The sequence below is a fragment of the Chamaea fasciata genome, unplaced genomic scaffold, assembly GCF_029207755.1.
Source record: "Chamaea fasciata isolate MVZ Bird 193981 ecotype frontalis unplaced genomic scaffold, bChaFas1.0.hap1 SCAF_19, whole genome shotgun sequence".
Lineage (NCBI taxonomy): Eukaryota > Metazoa > Chordata > Aves > Passeriformes > Sylviidae > Chamaea > Chamaea fasciata.
The window spans coordinates 5,348,966-5,365,580 of NW_027094104.1; the positions used below are offsets into that span (position 1 = coordinate 5,348,966).

The following is a 16,615-nucleotide window of genomic DNA, read 5'->3' on the forward strand; positions in this document are numbered from 1 at the left end:
CCCTGGACAGCAACCGCTGACCATCTGTGACTTTTTAAGAGCAGCATCCCCAGTAAACCAGTCAGGAATTCCCAGCCTGCCACGAAAGTACAGCGATGCTGCCAGCCAGGAGAATCCCCAGTGCAGCCAGAGGATAATACCACCAGTTCACTGTTCTGTCTCCAGCTTAGTTCCACCTTAACAAGGAACCAAAGGCAGGAAAACCCATGTGTGTGTGACCACCACCCCCAGCAACTCCACTGTCAACCACAGCCTTAAAAGCTTATACTCAAGGGAAAATCCAGCCCTGGCCCCAACAGCAGTAACCCCCAGGGTTCAGAATCTGACCTCAGAGAACCTCTCCACCTCCAGGCCTTGCTCTCCCTTGGCTGACATGAGCATCAGTTTGTTCTGCAGCTCACGGAGCTCTGCCAGCGAGTATTTCCAGGTGGCCTCAGTGTCCCCTGAGCTCCCTGGGAGGGTGAAGCACAGGACACTGTCCAAGGAGACCTGCAGAGCAGAGTTTGTCAGCATGGCTGGGGCTGAGGCTCTGCCCGAGGCCAGGGGAGCGCTGGGGCAGCAGGAGGAGCTGAGTGAACTCACCTTCTGGCCATCAGCTGGTGCCCTCAGCACATAGACCCCTCTGCTGTTGATGGCAGCTGCCAGGGACAGCGAGGACAGCTCCACAGAGCCATGGCTCTCCTTCACTGTCTTCAGCCACTCCAGGTGCTGAGCCGAGGCACGCTGTGGGGAGAGGAGACACAGCACTGCCCTGGCTGCTCTGAAATCCAGGATCTCTGACTTTTACGCCTGATCAGGACAAACAGCTTGGGCTGGCACAAGAGTTTTGTGATGGGGAAGGATGAAAGGAATGAGTACTGGCTTCAGCCTGCTCTTCTGCACAGCTCTTCCTGACCCACTCCACAGGAGGCTGAACAGAGCCCACAGTGCCCCAACACCTCTGGCTACAGAAGCAGCACCTGCTGCAGAATGACAGGAGTTCCCAGGCATCTGCCTCCCCTCTCTCACACCATCAAACTTGCACAAGCAAAGCGACATCATTTCACACTGGAAAGCTTCACAGTGCCCTGGAGAAACCTGCGCTACCCCAGTCGCAGCTGCTGCAGTGAACTTTTGTGGTGCAGAAACACCAGATATATTTCCTCTTCTGGATAACGAGAGCTGCAGTGATGTCCCCACGCAGGTGCCATTTGCCCAGCGCAGTCCAACTTCCAGCCACTCCTGGAAGGCAGAAATGCAGGAGGATGCAGAGGCCCTGCCCCAGCAGAACTCACCAGTTTCTGGGGGAGGGTCTCATCACTGTCCAGGGCTCTCCACAGCTTCTGCAGGCAGCGCATGAAGTCCTCGAAGCCCGAGTCGTGGCGGAGCTCATAGAGCAGGGAGGAGTAGCCGTGCACAGTGCCATGGAAACAGGCCACACGGTCCACATCCATGTCGTTCTCTCCCGCCGAGATGGAGGCCAGATCAACAAACACCTTCAGCTCGTTTATGTCTGAAAGGAGGCGATACAGGAGTGAACAAGGAATGAGGCAGCTAGGACACCACCCCTCATCACCACCTTCTACAGGAAATGCAGGAAGAATACTTTGAGCAGCAGCTCCTGTGCAGCTACCCTGTCCCCATCAGCTTTCCCAGGCCATCCATCCATCCATGGACCCCCACAGGCCCCTGGATCCCCAGCCAGGATGGGAGCAGTGCGCAGATGGGTGTGCGCAGGTGAGGGTGTCTGTGCAGGACAGACAGCTCTGCTGGCAGACACACAACTCCACCCTCTGAAACAACGACTGTCAACTGAGCAGCAGCAGCTCCTGAAGCCCTCCAGGCCCAGCCCAGCTGCCAGCAGGGTGGTCAGAGTGTGCTGCACCAGCCCACAGTGCACGGGCACGTTTAAAGGGCCCTCACAGCACATTCCACACCAAAGCCCAGCAGAGATGTAACTATCAACACCAGAAGTTGCGAAGGCACAAAGCAGATGGGTCAGGGATGCAGTGTTCCTTCTGCCCCCACACAAGCTGCCATCCCTTCCAGTACTCTCTGTCTAATTCCTGGATGAGCAGCACACACCTTTCAGTGCTTCTCTGACCCAGCAGACAAACTCCTTCTGCTGGGCCAGCTCCCTCAGGCAACCACGGCGGGGCACAGTGATCCCCTGCAGCAGCTTCTTGGCTTGCACGAGCTCAGGGCTGATGGAATCCAGCTTCTGGGTCTTGTAGGATTCAAGCTTTTCTGTCTGGAAAGCAAGTAGTGCAAACACACACTGAGTCTGGAACTGGGAAATGCCACTGGTTCTGCGGCAGGGAAAGGAAATCCCTCTGCGAAGCCACACACCAACAGAGCAGTATCATCATCTCTCTTTAAGGAATGACTACACAAAAGCACTTGGAACATCTGATTTTTACCTCAAATAAGCATTCTGGGACAAGGAATGGCGACTTGACAGACTGGGATAGACTCGTGGGAAGGTTCAAATTTAGCCAACACCCTGACAGTACAGAGCCAAAGACAGGGATACTTACTATATGCAACAAGTTTTCCAGGATACTGAAGTCACCAGAGAGGCCTAAACTCTCTTTGACGTGGGCAATGATCTTGGCAGCATCAAAGGTTAAATGCATTTCATGGTACTGCTGGATCTGCTGGACCCTCTGGTCAATCCAGTCTCTGCCTTGTGCAGGCTGGAGCCCACAGATAGTGTTCAGCTCCACTCTGAGATCCTCAGGATGATTTGTGAATTCATGGAAAATTCTATCAACTGCAGAAAGTGTGAGACTTCCTGACCTGAGATCATCATACAGTATTGCATAGTTATCAAAGCAAGGGCGGATCATGCTGTTCAGAACATCATCAAGGTCCAACTCAGGAACCATGTCCTCCTCGTCCTCCTCGTTCTCCTCCTCATTCTCTGGGTAGTCACACTCATACTTCTCTCCTGCCTTCTGTGCTGCTTCCTCCCAGAACTGCTGGAAGACCAGGCTGTCCTTGAAAGAGTGCATTTTGTGGACAAACTTTTTCAGCTCTGGGCTCAGGCTGTAGAAGGCCTGCAGGGGTCTACTTCCCACGGCCACAACTCGATTCAGTCTCTTTGAGCGAAGATCTTCAGAGTGTTCAAATTCCAGTTCACCTACATTCACTGTAAACCAGAGACAGGTCAGAGGGAGATCAGGTGGTGCATCCTGCCTCCAGCTCACTTCATCCCAAACCCCAAGTCACAAAATGCTATCAGGCAGGTGGACCCCTGTGAGTGTCATTAGATGCACAAGCACTCAATCCCCCCAGTGCTCTGGGTTTACTCCTCCCTCCTCACCCTCACTTTGGGGTTTTAAATAAAACCTGTTCCCAAAGCCAAGAGATTTTCAAGGAAAATGCTGTTTTTCTGGAGTTGCCACTTTCAGACTGTTCCCCAGAACTCTACCTCTCACAGACTTCTGCACCTTCCTGCACATGCTCAGGAAGGTTCCTATTGCTTTTTGCTCTCTTCTGAGCTGTGTGACTTCTTCATGCCTCAGCTCCAGCAGTTCTTTCAGGCTTCTCTGGAGCAGTTCCTTTTCCTCCCTTGGCTGCTGTTGGTGCTCTGAAAGAAAACTCACCTGGAGTGACAAAGCAGACACTTCCCACACCCTGCACCCTGACTCAGGCTGGGAATTACAGAGTCACAAACCCCACAGCGACAACACAAGCTGGAGCTGGGAGCTCCCTGCCCAGGCCAAGAGACAGCACTCCAAACTGCTGGAGCACCTCCTGAGCATTCCTAACCTCTGCAGCCCCAACTGAGCAGGCCAGCATCACTACAGTGACGCCCTAAGCCAACCATGCCCCCTCTGAACTCATCTCTTACTTGTGTCCCAGATGCAGAGGAACTGCTCCTTATGCTGGAAAACCTCCTCCAGGTGTTTCACGAAGATGCGGCCGTTGTGGATGTCATCGGTGACACTCGTAAGCACAGAGTCTGCTGTGGCCATGACATCCTTTGCTTCATCTGTGAGTCTGTCCAGAAGGTTTCCCTTTGCTCCTGTTCCAGAAACAAAGCATGTCATGTTTCCCAAAAAACAGACACCTTTCCATGCCATGGCACAGAGTCCTTCCATTCCCTGTTGAAGCCCTGCCCAAGAGCCTGTGCACTCACACCACCCTCCAACCCCTTGTGTCTTTCTGAATAAAACCAGGATCTCAGGACAGCAATTTAGAAACTTTGCATGGAGAGCCCAGACTCAAACCCTGTTGGGCAAACAAAAGCCATTTGGATTTGTTCACTTGGCCTACTCCTTGGCATTTTTGTGTGCCAATAGCTTGTGAGAACTTCTCAGAGAAAGAAGTTATGGTCCACAAATCCTGAGGAAGCTGCAGTGGATTAGCACAAGAGGAACAGTGGCTCCCTCTTCCTTGGCCTTCCCTCTCCAAACCCAAAGTGAATATTTCAAGCCTTGAGACAAGGACTAAAACAAAAGCAGGACAATTTCTCTCTGCTACTCTGTGCAGTGACAGCAGTGAGGCAGAGAAGCTTCTCTGGGCCTCCTAAAACCCAACTACAGACCTACCATTAAAGCTGAAGATGTGTTTGACATCAGGCCACGTGAGCAGGTGGTGCAGAATCTTATCAAAATCCCCCTCACACTGCCCACCCCTGACTGGCCATGACTTCACCATGACAGCAGACACGAGCTGGCTGAACTGGCCCATGTTGTAGGCAGAGATCTTCTCCAGGAGATTGCTGTGCATCTGCCAGGGCACACAGAGAGGGCAGGGGTGTGTCAGATTTTGGGGTCCTTCACTGTGTCTGTGTCTCAAAACTGGCACTGACACCAAGGAGTCACCTCCAGTGCTGAGGTATACTCCAGAAGAGCCCTGTGACACACCCAACACCAGAGTTCATGGTGGAAACACATCACAAACATTCCTCATGGAGCTCATTTCCTGATTTCTTGTTGATATTTTTTGTTGTTGGTTTAACAAACAATCCACAGCAACTCAAGCAACATCCACCTCCCCTTCCACCACAAGGAACATCTCTATGCAACAGAATTGCTGTGAAATTCCACTTTTCTTTCCCCTCCCAGGGCAAACACAATACCTGGCAAGCTGCAGTTACAGCCTCCATGGCACAGGTCTGGAAGCACCAGTTGATGGGGAAGTCCATCTGTATGATCTGGCGGTGCTGACAACAGTACACCAAGATTTGGTTCAGTGGAGGCTCCTAAAGGGCAAAAAGGGAGATTTCTCATCAAATCTCCAAAGTGTTTCGCCTGACAGCATGAAGCAGAGCTGCTATCAAGACAATAAAAGGAACCTGAGCATCAGCCCATTTCTGAGGGCCTGAAAGAGAGATCAAACAAATAAATGCTTGGAAAATATTCCAATATTTCCATCTAAAGTGTGTGATTACTTAATATCCACCTCTCCAAGCCAGGCTGGCAGCAGAAAATATTTGTTTCCTGATTTCCCTGTGAAAACCAATGGCTTAAAGAAACGTGTAACTGCTGTAGAAAGGAGATGAGGAGATATACAGCGTCAGTTTAGAAGGGACTTACACACACGTGGGTGCGCATTTGGGAGCCTGAACAGCACCAAGGAATGAAAAGAAGCACCAGCTTGGCTTCTCTGAGCCTTTGGTCATTTATTTTGCACTCACTGGTTCTTCAAACTACAGAGGTGACAATTGCCGAGAACGTGGATTTCCTCTGCAGCACCAGGACCTGCAGCCACGCCACTGACACCGAGATTACAGCGTGGAACATTGTCATGGCCTATTGTTGAGCCTCCAGAACCTGGTTAATAACGGCACTGGCAACAGTTGTGGCCAAAGCCACCGTGTTTCCATGTGCTCCTGCTCCAAGCACAGCACAAGTCACTCCACCTGCTCTGGACCACCAGCCAAGCCTGCCTGGAGTCTTCCCTACCTGCTGGATTCTTTTCTTCAGATCTCCAAGCAAAGTGTCCCTCCACGTCTGGGTGAACTGCTCATCTGGAAAGCGGATATTCACAAACTTATTCCAGGCCTGCAAGCAAACAAACCCAAAATACTGAGTGCTGAGATTTAATAGAGAATGAAATTACAAGAACAGTGTAGAAGAGATTCCCCACACGCCTCAGACAGTCTGCAATCCTTCCAGATGTTTCCATCCTGAGGATAAGGAACACTCAGAGCTGCAAAAGGCAGCTTTTAAGCCCAGACTGGTAGGGGCTGCTCTGAGCTTTGCCTGCCGGAAGGCCTGAGGACAAACCAGTGGGACACACTGGGAGCAAGGCAACACCAACAAGGGGCAGGTCCTCACCCCAGCAATGCCTTTAGCAACAGCCAAGGAAGAGCAGAACTGAGGTGAGTTGGGCAGCACCAATTCCAGCCCTCTTCTCCTCAGCCCAGCAGTGTTTCAAACACTGCCCGTCCCCATCCAATTCCCTACCCAGCCACAGCTACAGAGCCCAGAACTCTCAAGATCCTATAAAAACCCCTTTTCGTTGCCATTATTAGAAGATGACGAACCCGAAGCTCAAAGTAGGAAGAGAAGGTCACGTGTTCCAGGCGCTCCTCCAGCAGCTTCTGCTTTAAAGCGTTTCTGAACCAGGTTCGAGCATCCCTCAGAGCTCCACTGAGCAGCTCTGCCACTGGAACTCCCTGCTCAGCAGCCCCTGGAACCTGCCCCACACAGACGGGAAGACAAAAAAACAAACACAGTTCAAGCAGGACAGCAACAGACAACTGGGTGAAATCAGTATTTATAAATTTATAAAGTATTTATAAAGACATGGCCCAAACGCATCCAGAACACACAAATTCCTGACAACACATTCAGCACTACTTGAAGGAAGAGCAGAGAGGCTGGAAAAGTGCACTGCTTACAGGCAGGTTATGCTCAAGCTTGTTCCAGGAAGTAAAGACAGCAAATGTTTAAGGGGAAACAAATCCAGACTTAAAACAAAGCTTATCACAGCAAACCTGAGCATCTGACTTTATTTTCAACAAGAATCAAATTCGTGAGGTGGTTCCACAACTCTCTGAAAGTACCACAGTCTTGCTTAGATTGTGAAGTTCTTCAACTTGGGACTGGATCTGATCTAAACCCAGTCTGTTGTCCCACACTTGTGATATTTCTGGGTACCTTGCTTGTAACAAGCCAAGAGTTCCTTGGTACTCACCGCTGGGGGCCTGAGTTGGGCAACCTTGGCAATCAGGGTGGCAGCAGTGGCAGGGATCAGGAACCAGTCCACTCTCCTGGTGGCCTTGCAGAGCCTCTCGTGCACCCTGAGGCAGCAGGACAAGCAGCACTGCCAAGAACGAGCTCCCAGAGCTCTGCAAGGCAGCCACAACAGAGGGAGAATTAATTTTCTGCTCCGAGGGAAAATAAAAAATTACAAACAAAGTGAAAACCCTGTTGAGATACAAATCGCTCTGGGCCCCATTCACAGAGGCTCAGAAACGCTCAGAAACACTCAGAAATGTGAGGGCTGAATTAAAACCTTCAGAGAAACAAAAATACATAAATCCACGCGGACATGAGGTAGACACGTAAGTTTAGTTTTAAGTAAGTAGAGAATATTTTAAGTGCCTTAAGCAAATAAAGAGCCTGTATTAGTTAGTAACTAAAGCCTAGTTTAAAGTTCAGTAGCAGAGTTAACTTAGACATAATGAAAAGTTAATGAAGCCTTGCTGGCATCCCTAGATAGAACAGACAGAACTCTGTACATAGAATTTGTGTAAGAAATTACAACCACTTTCATACATCAATGTTAGGCCCAAGAAGACAGTAGTAGAATAATGTTTGTGGCTGATTGGGTAAAAAAAAGAATAAAAATGCACTGCTTTGAGAACGCAAAAGAGGCTTCTGCTTGGGACATGGGGACTCTATGCTAGAAGGTTTTCTGCATGATGGCACGAACTGTAACACTGCCTTCATGAGACTGATCTGGCCATGCAATAAATTACTTTTACAACAACCCAGCCTCTCCAATCTTCTCTGAAGACTGTAGCAGCTTGACAAAACCCCACCAAATTCAACGTGGTGTGGCAGCTACCTCCCTCAGATGGATTTAAAAAATGGGATAGAGCTCAATGGGAAAGACTCTTTTCCTCACAGAGATTTCAGGGCACACAAGCAGAAGCCCAGCCCTGGTGCAGACAATGCTCTCACAAAGGTGCACTGCACTTACCTGGCTGAGGGCTCATCCAAGGCATGCAGCACTGTGTTCAGAAGCTTCCCTACCCCCTGAGAATGTAAGACAAAAATAGGAAACTGTGGAAGAGATTTTACAGACTTATTTCTGATTAGCTGAGGAAAAGGGAGCTCACTATTCCTTCACATCTTCTCCAACATTTTTATAAACACATTGTAAAATAGCAGAACTCATCTACTGGATGTCAGAGCCAATACCTGGGCAGCTTTTATATGCACAAACACAATCTGTGCTTCCACAATTTGGGGCTTTCAAATCTATTACTAGCTGCAAGGTCCTACTCCAGCTGTGCTCACACCAATACAAGAGTTTTCACAACAGCAGGAAAAACTCCCAAACCAGCAGCCCCTTCCCCAACTCTCCTCTGACAAAAAAACAGTTTAAGGTACGCATCTGAGGATTCAAACATTTGCCATCACTAACCAAAGTAAATCCAGCTAAGAACACCCTCCTCTCATCAACGCCTACAGCAATTTTTGCTGCAGATACACCCTCAACTCTCCCCCCTGAGGAGCCTCTGACTTCAGAGCAAGGATTTTTACTTTTAACTTGGTTTGAAGCTCTTTGTGCTGTGACCTGCTGCCAGCCCCCTCAGTGATGGTCAGTCCTGCCAAAAGACACCCAGAGCCCAGTTTGAGCCTTCATCCCAGAGCTGGGTAAAAAACGCCAGAAGACAAACCTCAGAGCAACTCCATGAGAGGTCAACAGTCTCCAATCTGTAGGAAACACCTTGAAGAGTAACTAACAAGTCACTGGAGAAGTCTCTTATGAACTCAGCCAGGCTCCCCAGGGGCAGCAGGCAGAGCCAGGACTTGACCAGAGTCACATCAAGTTCCATCAAGTACTTCTTTTCTCTCATTCGTTCCAGCAGGGTCACTCTGGAGGGGAGACAAAGCAAAACCTTCAGGATTCCAAGGAACAAAAGGCCCTCAGAGGAGTCTCCTCCTCACTCCTGTGCTTTTGTCACTGCAGCTGAGGATCAGTGGGAGTCCCCAGGGGTGGCAGAGCAGAGCAAAACCAGAGCACAAGCACTCAGGGAAAACAGACTCCAGGTCTTGCTCAGACTGTATACAACATGAGCAGCTTTAGCTCCCACCTGTTCCCTGGCTGGCAGAACTGGGGGGTTTGTGTTTGAGGGGTCACACAGTGCCCAGCTGGGCCACAGTCAGTGACCTCTGAGCCACCAGCGTGGCTGTGCCCAAACACCCCAAACATCCTCCCTCAATATGTGACATTCCATACTCATTAAAAATGAGGAAGGAAAAAACAAACAAACAAAAAGAGATGAAGAAAAGTGATCGCCCCCAGGTACAGCACCAGGGCATTGGGTGTATCTGGGAGCTCTGGAAAACTCACCCATCTCGCTTCCTCCTGGTTTCAGTAAAGGGAAGCCCTTCCAGCCCTGCCCAGACATCCTCCTCGAGGAGCTCGTGCTCCTGCTGCAGGGGAGCAGCAAAGGAATGCAGAAGGGGAAGGATCCACACCCACTCGTCCACACCACGTTCAATGCACCTCTGGCACAAGTTTGTCAGGTCGACCTTCAAGCTAAATAAAAAAAACCCAAAACAAACACACTGAGTGAAAGAACAGCTTTATTCAGGCCTTGAGAACGCCCTAGAGGTGTGGGAGGATACATCTCAATCTCTCTATGTACCTTCAAGTAACCTCTGGTTATTATTTTAGCTCCATCTACTCCTCATTGCAGAGCATACCTGTCCAGGTTTAAGGCCCAGAGCTGCAGTGTTTCAGAATATCTCTGCACAGACCCTGCTGCTGGGGCACTAGGAAGAGCTAATCCTTTATCTACAGCCTCCCCATGAGCCCTGTGACAGCCACACAGAGAAGGACTCCAGAAAGAAACACAATGGCTGCAGCTATGCAGGAGAAGGACTCCAAATCTAGTGCCAGGCAAGCAGTCAGTTAAAATCCAGTGCCTGGTAAAGAGGCACTCCAGGGGAAAACCAACCAGAAAGTGTGGAATGATGCACTGCAACCCTTGCCCTGCTTCAAGCAGGAGGCTGAAACTGAGACCTCCAAAGATACCTCCAAATGTAACTTTTTCTCTGGTTCTCTGGCAGTAGAGAGCTGGATTCCTGGTGTTTTATCAAAGGGTGCTACACCTGAGCAGCACCAGCCCGGTCAGTGAGCAGGTACACGGAGCACTTACTTGGTAACTCCTGCAAAAGCCTGTTTGATGCGATGAATCTCATTCTGTACATCTTGTTGTGACACCTGATCCAAGCACAAGAGGCTACACAGGTCAGCCAGGTCACCTTTAAGTGCTGGGAGTGAATGTTCCTCAACTACCACAAGAATGGTGAGCCCCAGAGCCAGTTTGCTTTGGATGACTCTGTCCTCTGCAGCTGCTTCTGCTGCGAGGAAAGGGCGAGCTATTTTCTTCATGTGATTTAGCAGCAAGTCCTTCACCTGGGACAAAGAAGGGAAGAAATAAACCAGTCATAACATTAGTCGTTCTTTTCTGAAGCCAACCTCTCCTTCCAGCTCCAGCGAGGCCACAGGACAGGAAGGAGCAGCCCGAACAACCACAAAAGACAATGAGGCATTTATGCCACATTTCCTAATTATGTCAATTAAGGAATTTTGGATTCCAGAAGCCCTGCTGGCATCACTGCTTAGAACAGGATCAGGAGCTTCTCCCAAAAAGCAGGCAAGTTTGGAGCAAGAGATGAGTCCAGAGAAGTTGTTATTGACAGAACAACCAGCAGCAAAACCTAATGGCAAGGCTTAGGAAATCAACATCCAGACATAAAACCCACTCAAGTGGGAAGTCACCACATCCCAGCTGTGCTGCTGTCGCACGTGGGAGGGGTCTCAGAACCACACCGAGGTGCACAGGCTGACTGAAGCCCCCATGGCAGTCAGTGGCAGCCACCCCAGCAGGATCCCCACAGAACTTTGACTGGAAAAACAAAATTAGTCCAGCAAGGTCAACAGCAAAATGCAAGTTTGGGTTCAGTGATGGAATGTTTTCTGTCTCTGTGCAAGAGAAGGGGTTACCTGCTCTGTGCTGAAGCCTAACTCTATCCACAGCACTGGCTTGCCTTCAAACACCCGCTGGGCTGCTGCAACATAGTAGAACTGCTTCAGCTGCCAGAAGAAGTTCTCCAGGTTGCCAGGACTCCAGGTTCCAAGAATGCTGAAGATACTTTCTAACATAACACTGGCAGCTATTTTCTTCCCTTCCACCACTTCCTTGTTTTTATCACCAGCAAATTTCTGCCAAACGTTTTTGAACTTGGAAGGCTTTGCACAGACAATGTCGTCGTACTGGTGCCACTCTGGAACAGCAACACAGGGAGAACACAGGGAAACAACCACTGCAATCAGGTGCCTTCTCTCTTCCAGCTGCCACAGCAATACCCCCAGCAGCCCACTGAGCTCCCAGCTTCAGACAGGGCTGTCTGGCAGGAATGCTAGGCCATGGGACAGCAGGGATCACCCCAAGGGGCAGGTCCAGCCAGCAGAGCTCACCTCCATTGTTGAGCAAGCTCTTTTTGATCAATAAGCAGCGATTCACGTGATCATTGGATTCTGGAGTCTTGTAAATGAACTCATACTCCCCCTTGCCACAGGTCACCCAGTACTTGTAAGGAATGTATTCATCCAGGATTTTTTTGGAGAGAGTTACAGCACCTTCGATGAGGTATCCATGTTCTCCCAGATTCCTTAGAAGCACAAACACAGCAAAGACAGGCAAAGGACACGTTAGCTGACCTACAGACCTCCTTTTCCATGCATTGCTCCATTTTTAATAGGAATGGTGACTATTCTTTCACAAGAACATTTTAGTAGTTTTCTCCACTGTGAAACCCTTTGCTGCAACCCCCAGGTGTGGGCACAGACCACACCTTGCACAGCACCTGGGGCCCCACAGGGCAGGAAACACTCACCGGGTGCAGTTCAGCTCACAGATGTTGTCCTTCCAGTTGTCATAGGAAGGAATGCCCTGAGCCCTGATGAACACTTTATGGGTGTCGGGGTTGAGCTTGAAGTCCTTGGATAATATTGCATGGAAATAGACTGTAACACCCTCATTGCGGCTCACAGAACTGCAGGAAAGAATTGGAAGGGAAATAGAAAGGATCCTGTTGGGGTTTTTTAACTGCACAAATCACTGTAGACCTCAAATCAGACTTGAGCCACCAACTAAGTGGCTGCAAGACCCATAAACTCTGGCAGCAGTTCACTCAGACTGTTTGAGCAGGCCTAGTGCAAAGCCCAGTGCAAAAAGTAAAAATGGGCTCCTAAAGGCAGCAGGAGATGCTCTGGCCCAGCAGAGTCACCTGGAATGGCTACACTTTCAACCCCCTCCAGTTCATTCACATTAAGCAAAACATCAAAACAGCTCTTCACACTATTCACCTAAAGCATAGTGTATGTGAAGCAGAGCAAGAAATAAGAGAATAATCTCTTTTATCCATCAGCTCCTCAAGCAGGTTCAACACATCACCCGGGACATCACCTGTGCTGCAGCTCCCATTCAACATTGGTCATGCACAACCACTTCACCTCAGTTTCAAGACAATTCCATTTCCACATCTTCTAGGTATGTCCTGACCCAAACCCAGCACCTCAGTCTGGAGTCCTGAGTCCTCCTCACAGCAACTCCTGTTAGTGAAGAATGCTAGGGAGCAGCAGGGCTGTTCTCACCTTTCTTTAATCTTCTCCACAGGTTTCTGGTTCTTTAGTTCCTTTTTGTTCTTGGGGCTGTCTGCTGCAGCCACAGCATCCTCCTTTCTGACAGCCTCAGCTCCTTGGCCCGAACTTGTCTTCTCACTCACTTTAGGCATCTTCTCATTTGGGGTCTGATTTTTCTCTTTTGTGTTTGCATTCTGCAACAGGGAGACAAACAATGCCTAATGAAACAGGAGACTCTGGAAGCACAACATCTCCTCCTGGTGCACCACCAGCTCCATCCTCCTGGAAATGCTGATCCCTTGCTGAGGGAAGATGCTAGTCAAGGAAAACAGCACATGATGGGAGAGGAGCCCAACCCAAACACACTGCCAAGCAGTCAGGTCAGTGAGACCCAGCTCCCAGGGCGTGGCTGTAAAGTGAAGGAGAATCCACTTCCAGCTTACCAGGCACAGGCATAAAGCACAGAATCCCCTCGGTTCAAGGGGATCCCAAAGCTCCCCAGAGAGCACAGCTGGCTGGAAAAGAGACACCTTCCAGTCCTGGGGTAACTGAGCGACCCCTCAGTGAGAGCTGGGCTAGAACTGACACCCAGGAGAACAGAACTCAAATAAGAGCCTCCTCAATTCAACCCTGCATCCCTGGGCTGCTGCTCTTCAGCCTCACTGACAGCATGAGCAAGTCACAGTGGCAAAAGAAGCTGTGCCCACTGGAACACACAGCAGAGTTCACTCACACTCACCTTGCCAGTGGAACTGGTCCCTTTCTGCTTGGGCTCCTTCCCAGCCTGTGGGCTCTGGGCCCCAGGGGAGGTGTTGGTCTCAGGTTTGCTTTGGGGGGCTCCCTTGGCAGGAGGAAGCTCAGGGGGACTTGCTCCCTGCTCTGCTGACATCGGCTCCTTGCTGCTGCCCTGGGCCTGGGAATCTGCTGTGGCTGCTGGCAGCTGGCCAGGGGCAGGACTGCCCTGTTCCACATGACCCCTGGCTGTCTCTCCGTGCTCCGGGGTTGTTCCATGCCCCACCTCATCCCCTGGGGCTGCAGCGCTGGGAGCTGGGGCAGCCTCACTGGCTGTACTGCTCTGCTCTGCAAGGCTCAGCCCCTCTACTTCCAGGCTGCCAGCTTCCCTCTCCAGGTGTGCCAAATCCCTGTCGCCTTCAGGTGTGTCTCCACTGGCATCAGTAAGTCCATCAGCACCTGGGTTTGCTCCCTCCCCGCCGGGGGGCTGGGTTTCTTGAGAAACAACACATGTGTCAGGCGACTCTGTGGTCTGAGGTGGTGCTGTGCTTTGAGGAGGCAGAGAGTCCTGTTCCCCAGAGATGGATGCACATTTCTTTGCTTTACTCCTCTTCCTTTTCTATTAAAAAAAAAAAAAAAGAAAGACAAAGACCACAATATCTGTTTATTTATTGCCAATGGAAACTCATTGTCACCTCCTCCACTGCAGCAAGTACCAACATCTTCCTGCTACACGGGGCTAACAGAGAACGATCAGGAAGAGGAGGGACAAGACCAGCCAGAGAAATGCAAATAACTCCTGAGAAATGTGTAGATTTAATATTCAAGGCTTGCTCAGCAGGAGCACCGAGCAGCGCTGCAGTGTCTGAGCTGACTTGTGTAATCTGTGGTTTCCCTCAGCACCGCAGGCACAACACAGCGTCAGCAAACACAGCCAGCTTCTCCTGGAGGAAGTCAGGCAGCAGCTCCCCGACGTGGCCAAAGGAATGTGGGGAATGCATCCCAGCCTCTTCACTTCACACAAGACAGCAACAAGTCAGAGCTGCGCCCCAGCACCCAGCAGGATCCTCACCTTCTTCACTGGAGGAGCCACCTCAGCAGAGTCACCAGCCCCGCGGAGAGCCGAGGGCTCTGTGTCGTCCTCTGGAGCTGTGACATACCCCAGCACTGAGGATGCCTCTTCCTCCTTCCATGTCTCAGCAGAGGAGGGAGATCCTGCAGTGTCAGGTGTGGTCTCTGAGGTGTTGGGCAGAGCTATTGCTTCATCCATCACCCTTGGTCTCCTTTGTTTCAGGGGTGGAAGAAGGCTCAGCAGCACCTTCTCCCTTCACCTCTTCCTCTGCATCAGAGACTGGAGAGACCTGCACTTCTCTTCTCTCTGCAATGGAGGGAAATTAATTGTTGAATTGGAAACTCACCCCCCAGTGGGGTTGCAGGATGGCTTGGGTTGGACGGGACGTTAAAGCTCATCTTGTTCCACCCCTGCCACAGGCAGGGACACCTTGCGCTGGACCATGTCACTCCAAGCCCCTGGATGGGGGAGAAAACCAGAAAAACAGGCAAAACTTGTGGGTTGAGATAGACAGGTTAATAGGACAAAAAAAGAAAAGGAAAATTATAATAACGAGAAAGGAATATCCAGAGTATGTGATGCACAGGCTGCTTGCTCACCACCCACTGAGCAATGCCCAGACAGCCCCTGAGCAGGGGCTGTCACCCCCAGCCCAAATCCCCCCAGTGTTTCCTTCAGCACCGTGCCCTGTGCTCTGGAACATCCCTCTGGGCACTGGGGCAGCTCTCCTGGCTCTGCCCCCTCCCAGCTCCTTGCTGCCCAGGCAGCCTGGCAGGCTGAGAAGTCCTTGGCTTAGTGTAAGCACTGCTCAGCAGCAGCTGAGCCATCAGGCTGTTATCAACAGGAGTCTCATCCTGAATCCAAACACAGCTCTGAACCCACTCCTGGGAACAATAAACTCTGTCCCAGCCAAAGTCAGGGCACGAACACACAGGAACTGTTTGCTGTCCCCTGTTCAGCTCCCACCAGCAATGCCACCCACCCTCCCTGTGCAGCCTCTGCCCTCCCCAAGGCCCTGCCAGCTGCAGAAGAATTAGGGAACCACAGCACCGAGGTACAGCTCCATCCCTGCCCCTCTTGCAGACACAGACACAGTCCTGCCTGTGCCCGGACTCCAGTGACAGGACAGTGGCACGCCTCAGCTGGCACAGCCTTCTGGAGTGGCACTGCGACCGCTCCCACTTTCCAGGAAGGCAGAGGAACCTACCTTTTTATCTTCACAGCTTTATCCAGTCTTTCAAAAGCCTGTGGGAGGGCAACTCCAGGCCCAGCCAGGCAGCAGAGCAGATCTCTGCTTTCTGCAGGGGTTTCACAGGCCCCTTTACACTGCCTCTGCCCCAATTCTGAGAGCAAAAGCTTTGAACCTCAGCTTCTTTGGATGTTCTTCCTACAGCATTTCAGAGCTAGAGATCACAGGTTTGTTACCCTGCCATGCTGGAGTGCAGAGGGATTTGCTAAGAACTGACCCTGTCAGGACTGCAGCAGCTTGATTCTGACTTAGTGTGTTTTTCTGGGATCCCATTCTCTCTGTCAGCAAAGCAAAAGCCATTCTGATGGCCCAGGTCATTCAGTCACAAACAAATAATGGATTAGGAAACATTTCCTCAAGTATAACCGTGTTGTGTTCTTGATTCTGTCTCTGCTCAGAGAGGCAGAATTAGTGTGTTGTCAAACACAACTCAGGGGCGAGCTCTAAATCTAACAACAAGTTGCAAATTGGAAATTCTGTGTCAAGGATGGTCTTTTAATAAAAAACCAGCATTGCTTCATTGGCAAAACAAAAACTAGTCCAACACCGGAGACCCGAGTGTGGAGACTGTGTGTAGGATGCGTCAGCAAGTGAATCACTTCTGTGTCTCCCGACAGTCACTGCAAAGTGAGAACTCTCTCTTGTCAGGAACGCCAGGGGAGGCTGAGATGAGAGACCGGGAGGGGAGTTTGGGACAAGAGCAGTGTGGAATGAGCTGCGCAGAGCAGCGCCCAGAG

At 50.6% G+C, this 16,615-nt stretch overlaps 1 protein-coding gene across 1 annotated transcript in view; it reads right to left on the bottom strand.

Moving 5' to 3' along the window:
- The window catches only part of RNF213 (ring finger protein 213), a 46,269-nt gene that overhangs the window by 28,225 nt on the left and 1,429 nt on the right, over positions 1–16,615 (bottom strand). Inside the window, exons 2-23 of the mRNA XM_066200205.1 lie at positions 14,630–14,935; positions 13,565–14,176; positions 12,838–13,019; positions 12,078–12,236; positions 11,659–11,852; positions 11,185–11,465; positions 10,334–10,593; positions 9,523–9,711; positions 8,846–9,044; positions 8,143–8,198; positions 7,132–7,285; positions 6,479–6,631; positions 5,895–5,993; positions 5,069–5,191; positions 4,536–4,716; positions 3,836–4,009; positions 3,413–3,571; positions 2,517–3,130; positions 2,065–2,230; positions 1,275–1,492; positions 583–723; positions 328–489 (exon numbers count right to left, since the gene is read on the bottom strand). Coding sequence (XP_066056302.1) covers positions 328–489; positions 583–723; positions 1,275–1,492; positions 2,065–2,230; positions 2,517–3,130; positions 3,413–3,571; positions 3,836–4,009; positions 4,536–4,716; positions 5,069–5,191; positions 5,895–5,993; positions 6,479–6,631; positions 7,132–7,285; positions 8,143–8,198; positions 8,846–9,044; positions 9,523–9,711; positions 10,334–10,593; positions 11,185–11,465; positions 11,659–11,852; positions 12,078–12,236; positions 12,838–13,019; positions 13,565–14,176; positions 14,630–14,827 — 4,674 coding nt within the window. The 5' untranslated portion in view covers positions 14,828–14,935. The remainder of the gene's footprint in view (positions 1–327; positions 490–582; positions 724–1,274; positions 1,493–2,064; positions 2,231–2,516; positions 3,131–3,412; positions 3,572–3,835; positions 4,010–4,535; positions 4,717–5,068; positions 5,192–5,894; positions 5,994–6,478; positions 6,632–7,131; positions 7,286–8,142; positions 8,199–8,845; positions 9,045–9,522; positions 9,712–10,333; positions 10,594–11,184; positions 11,466–11,658; positions 11,853–12,077; positions 12,237–12,837; positions 13,020–13,564; positions 14,177–14,629; positions 14,936–16,615) is intronic.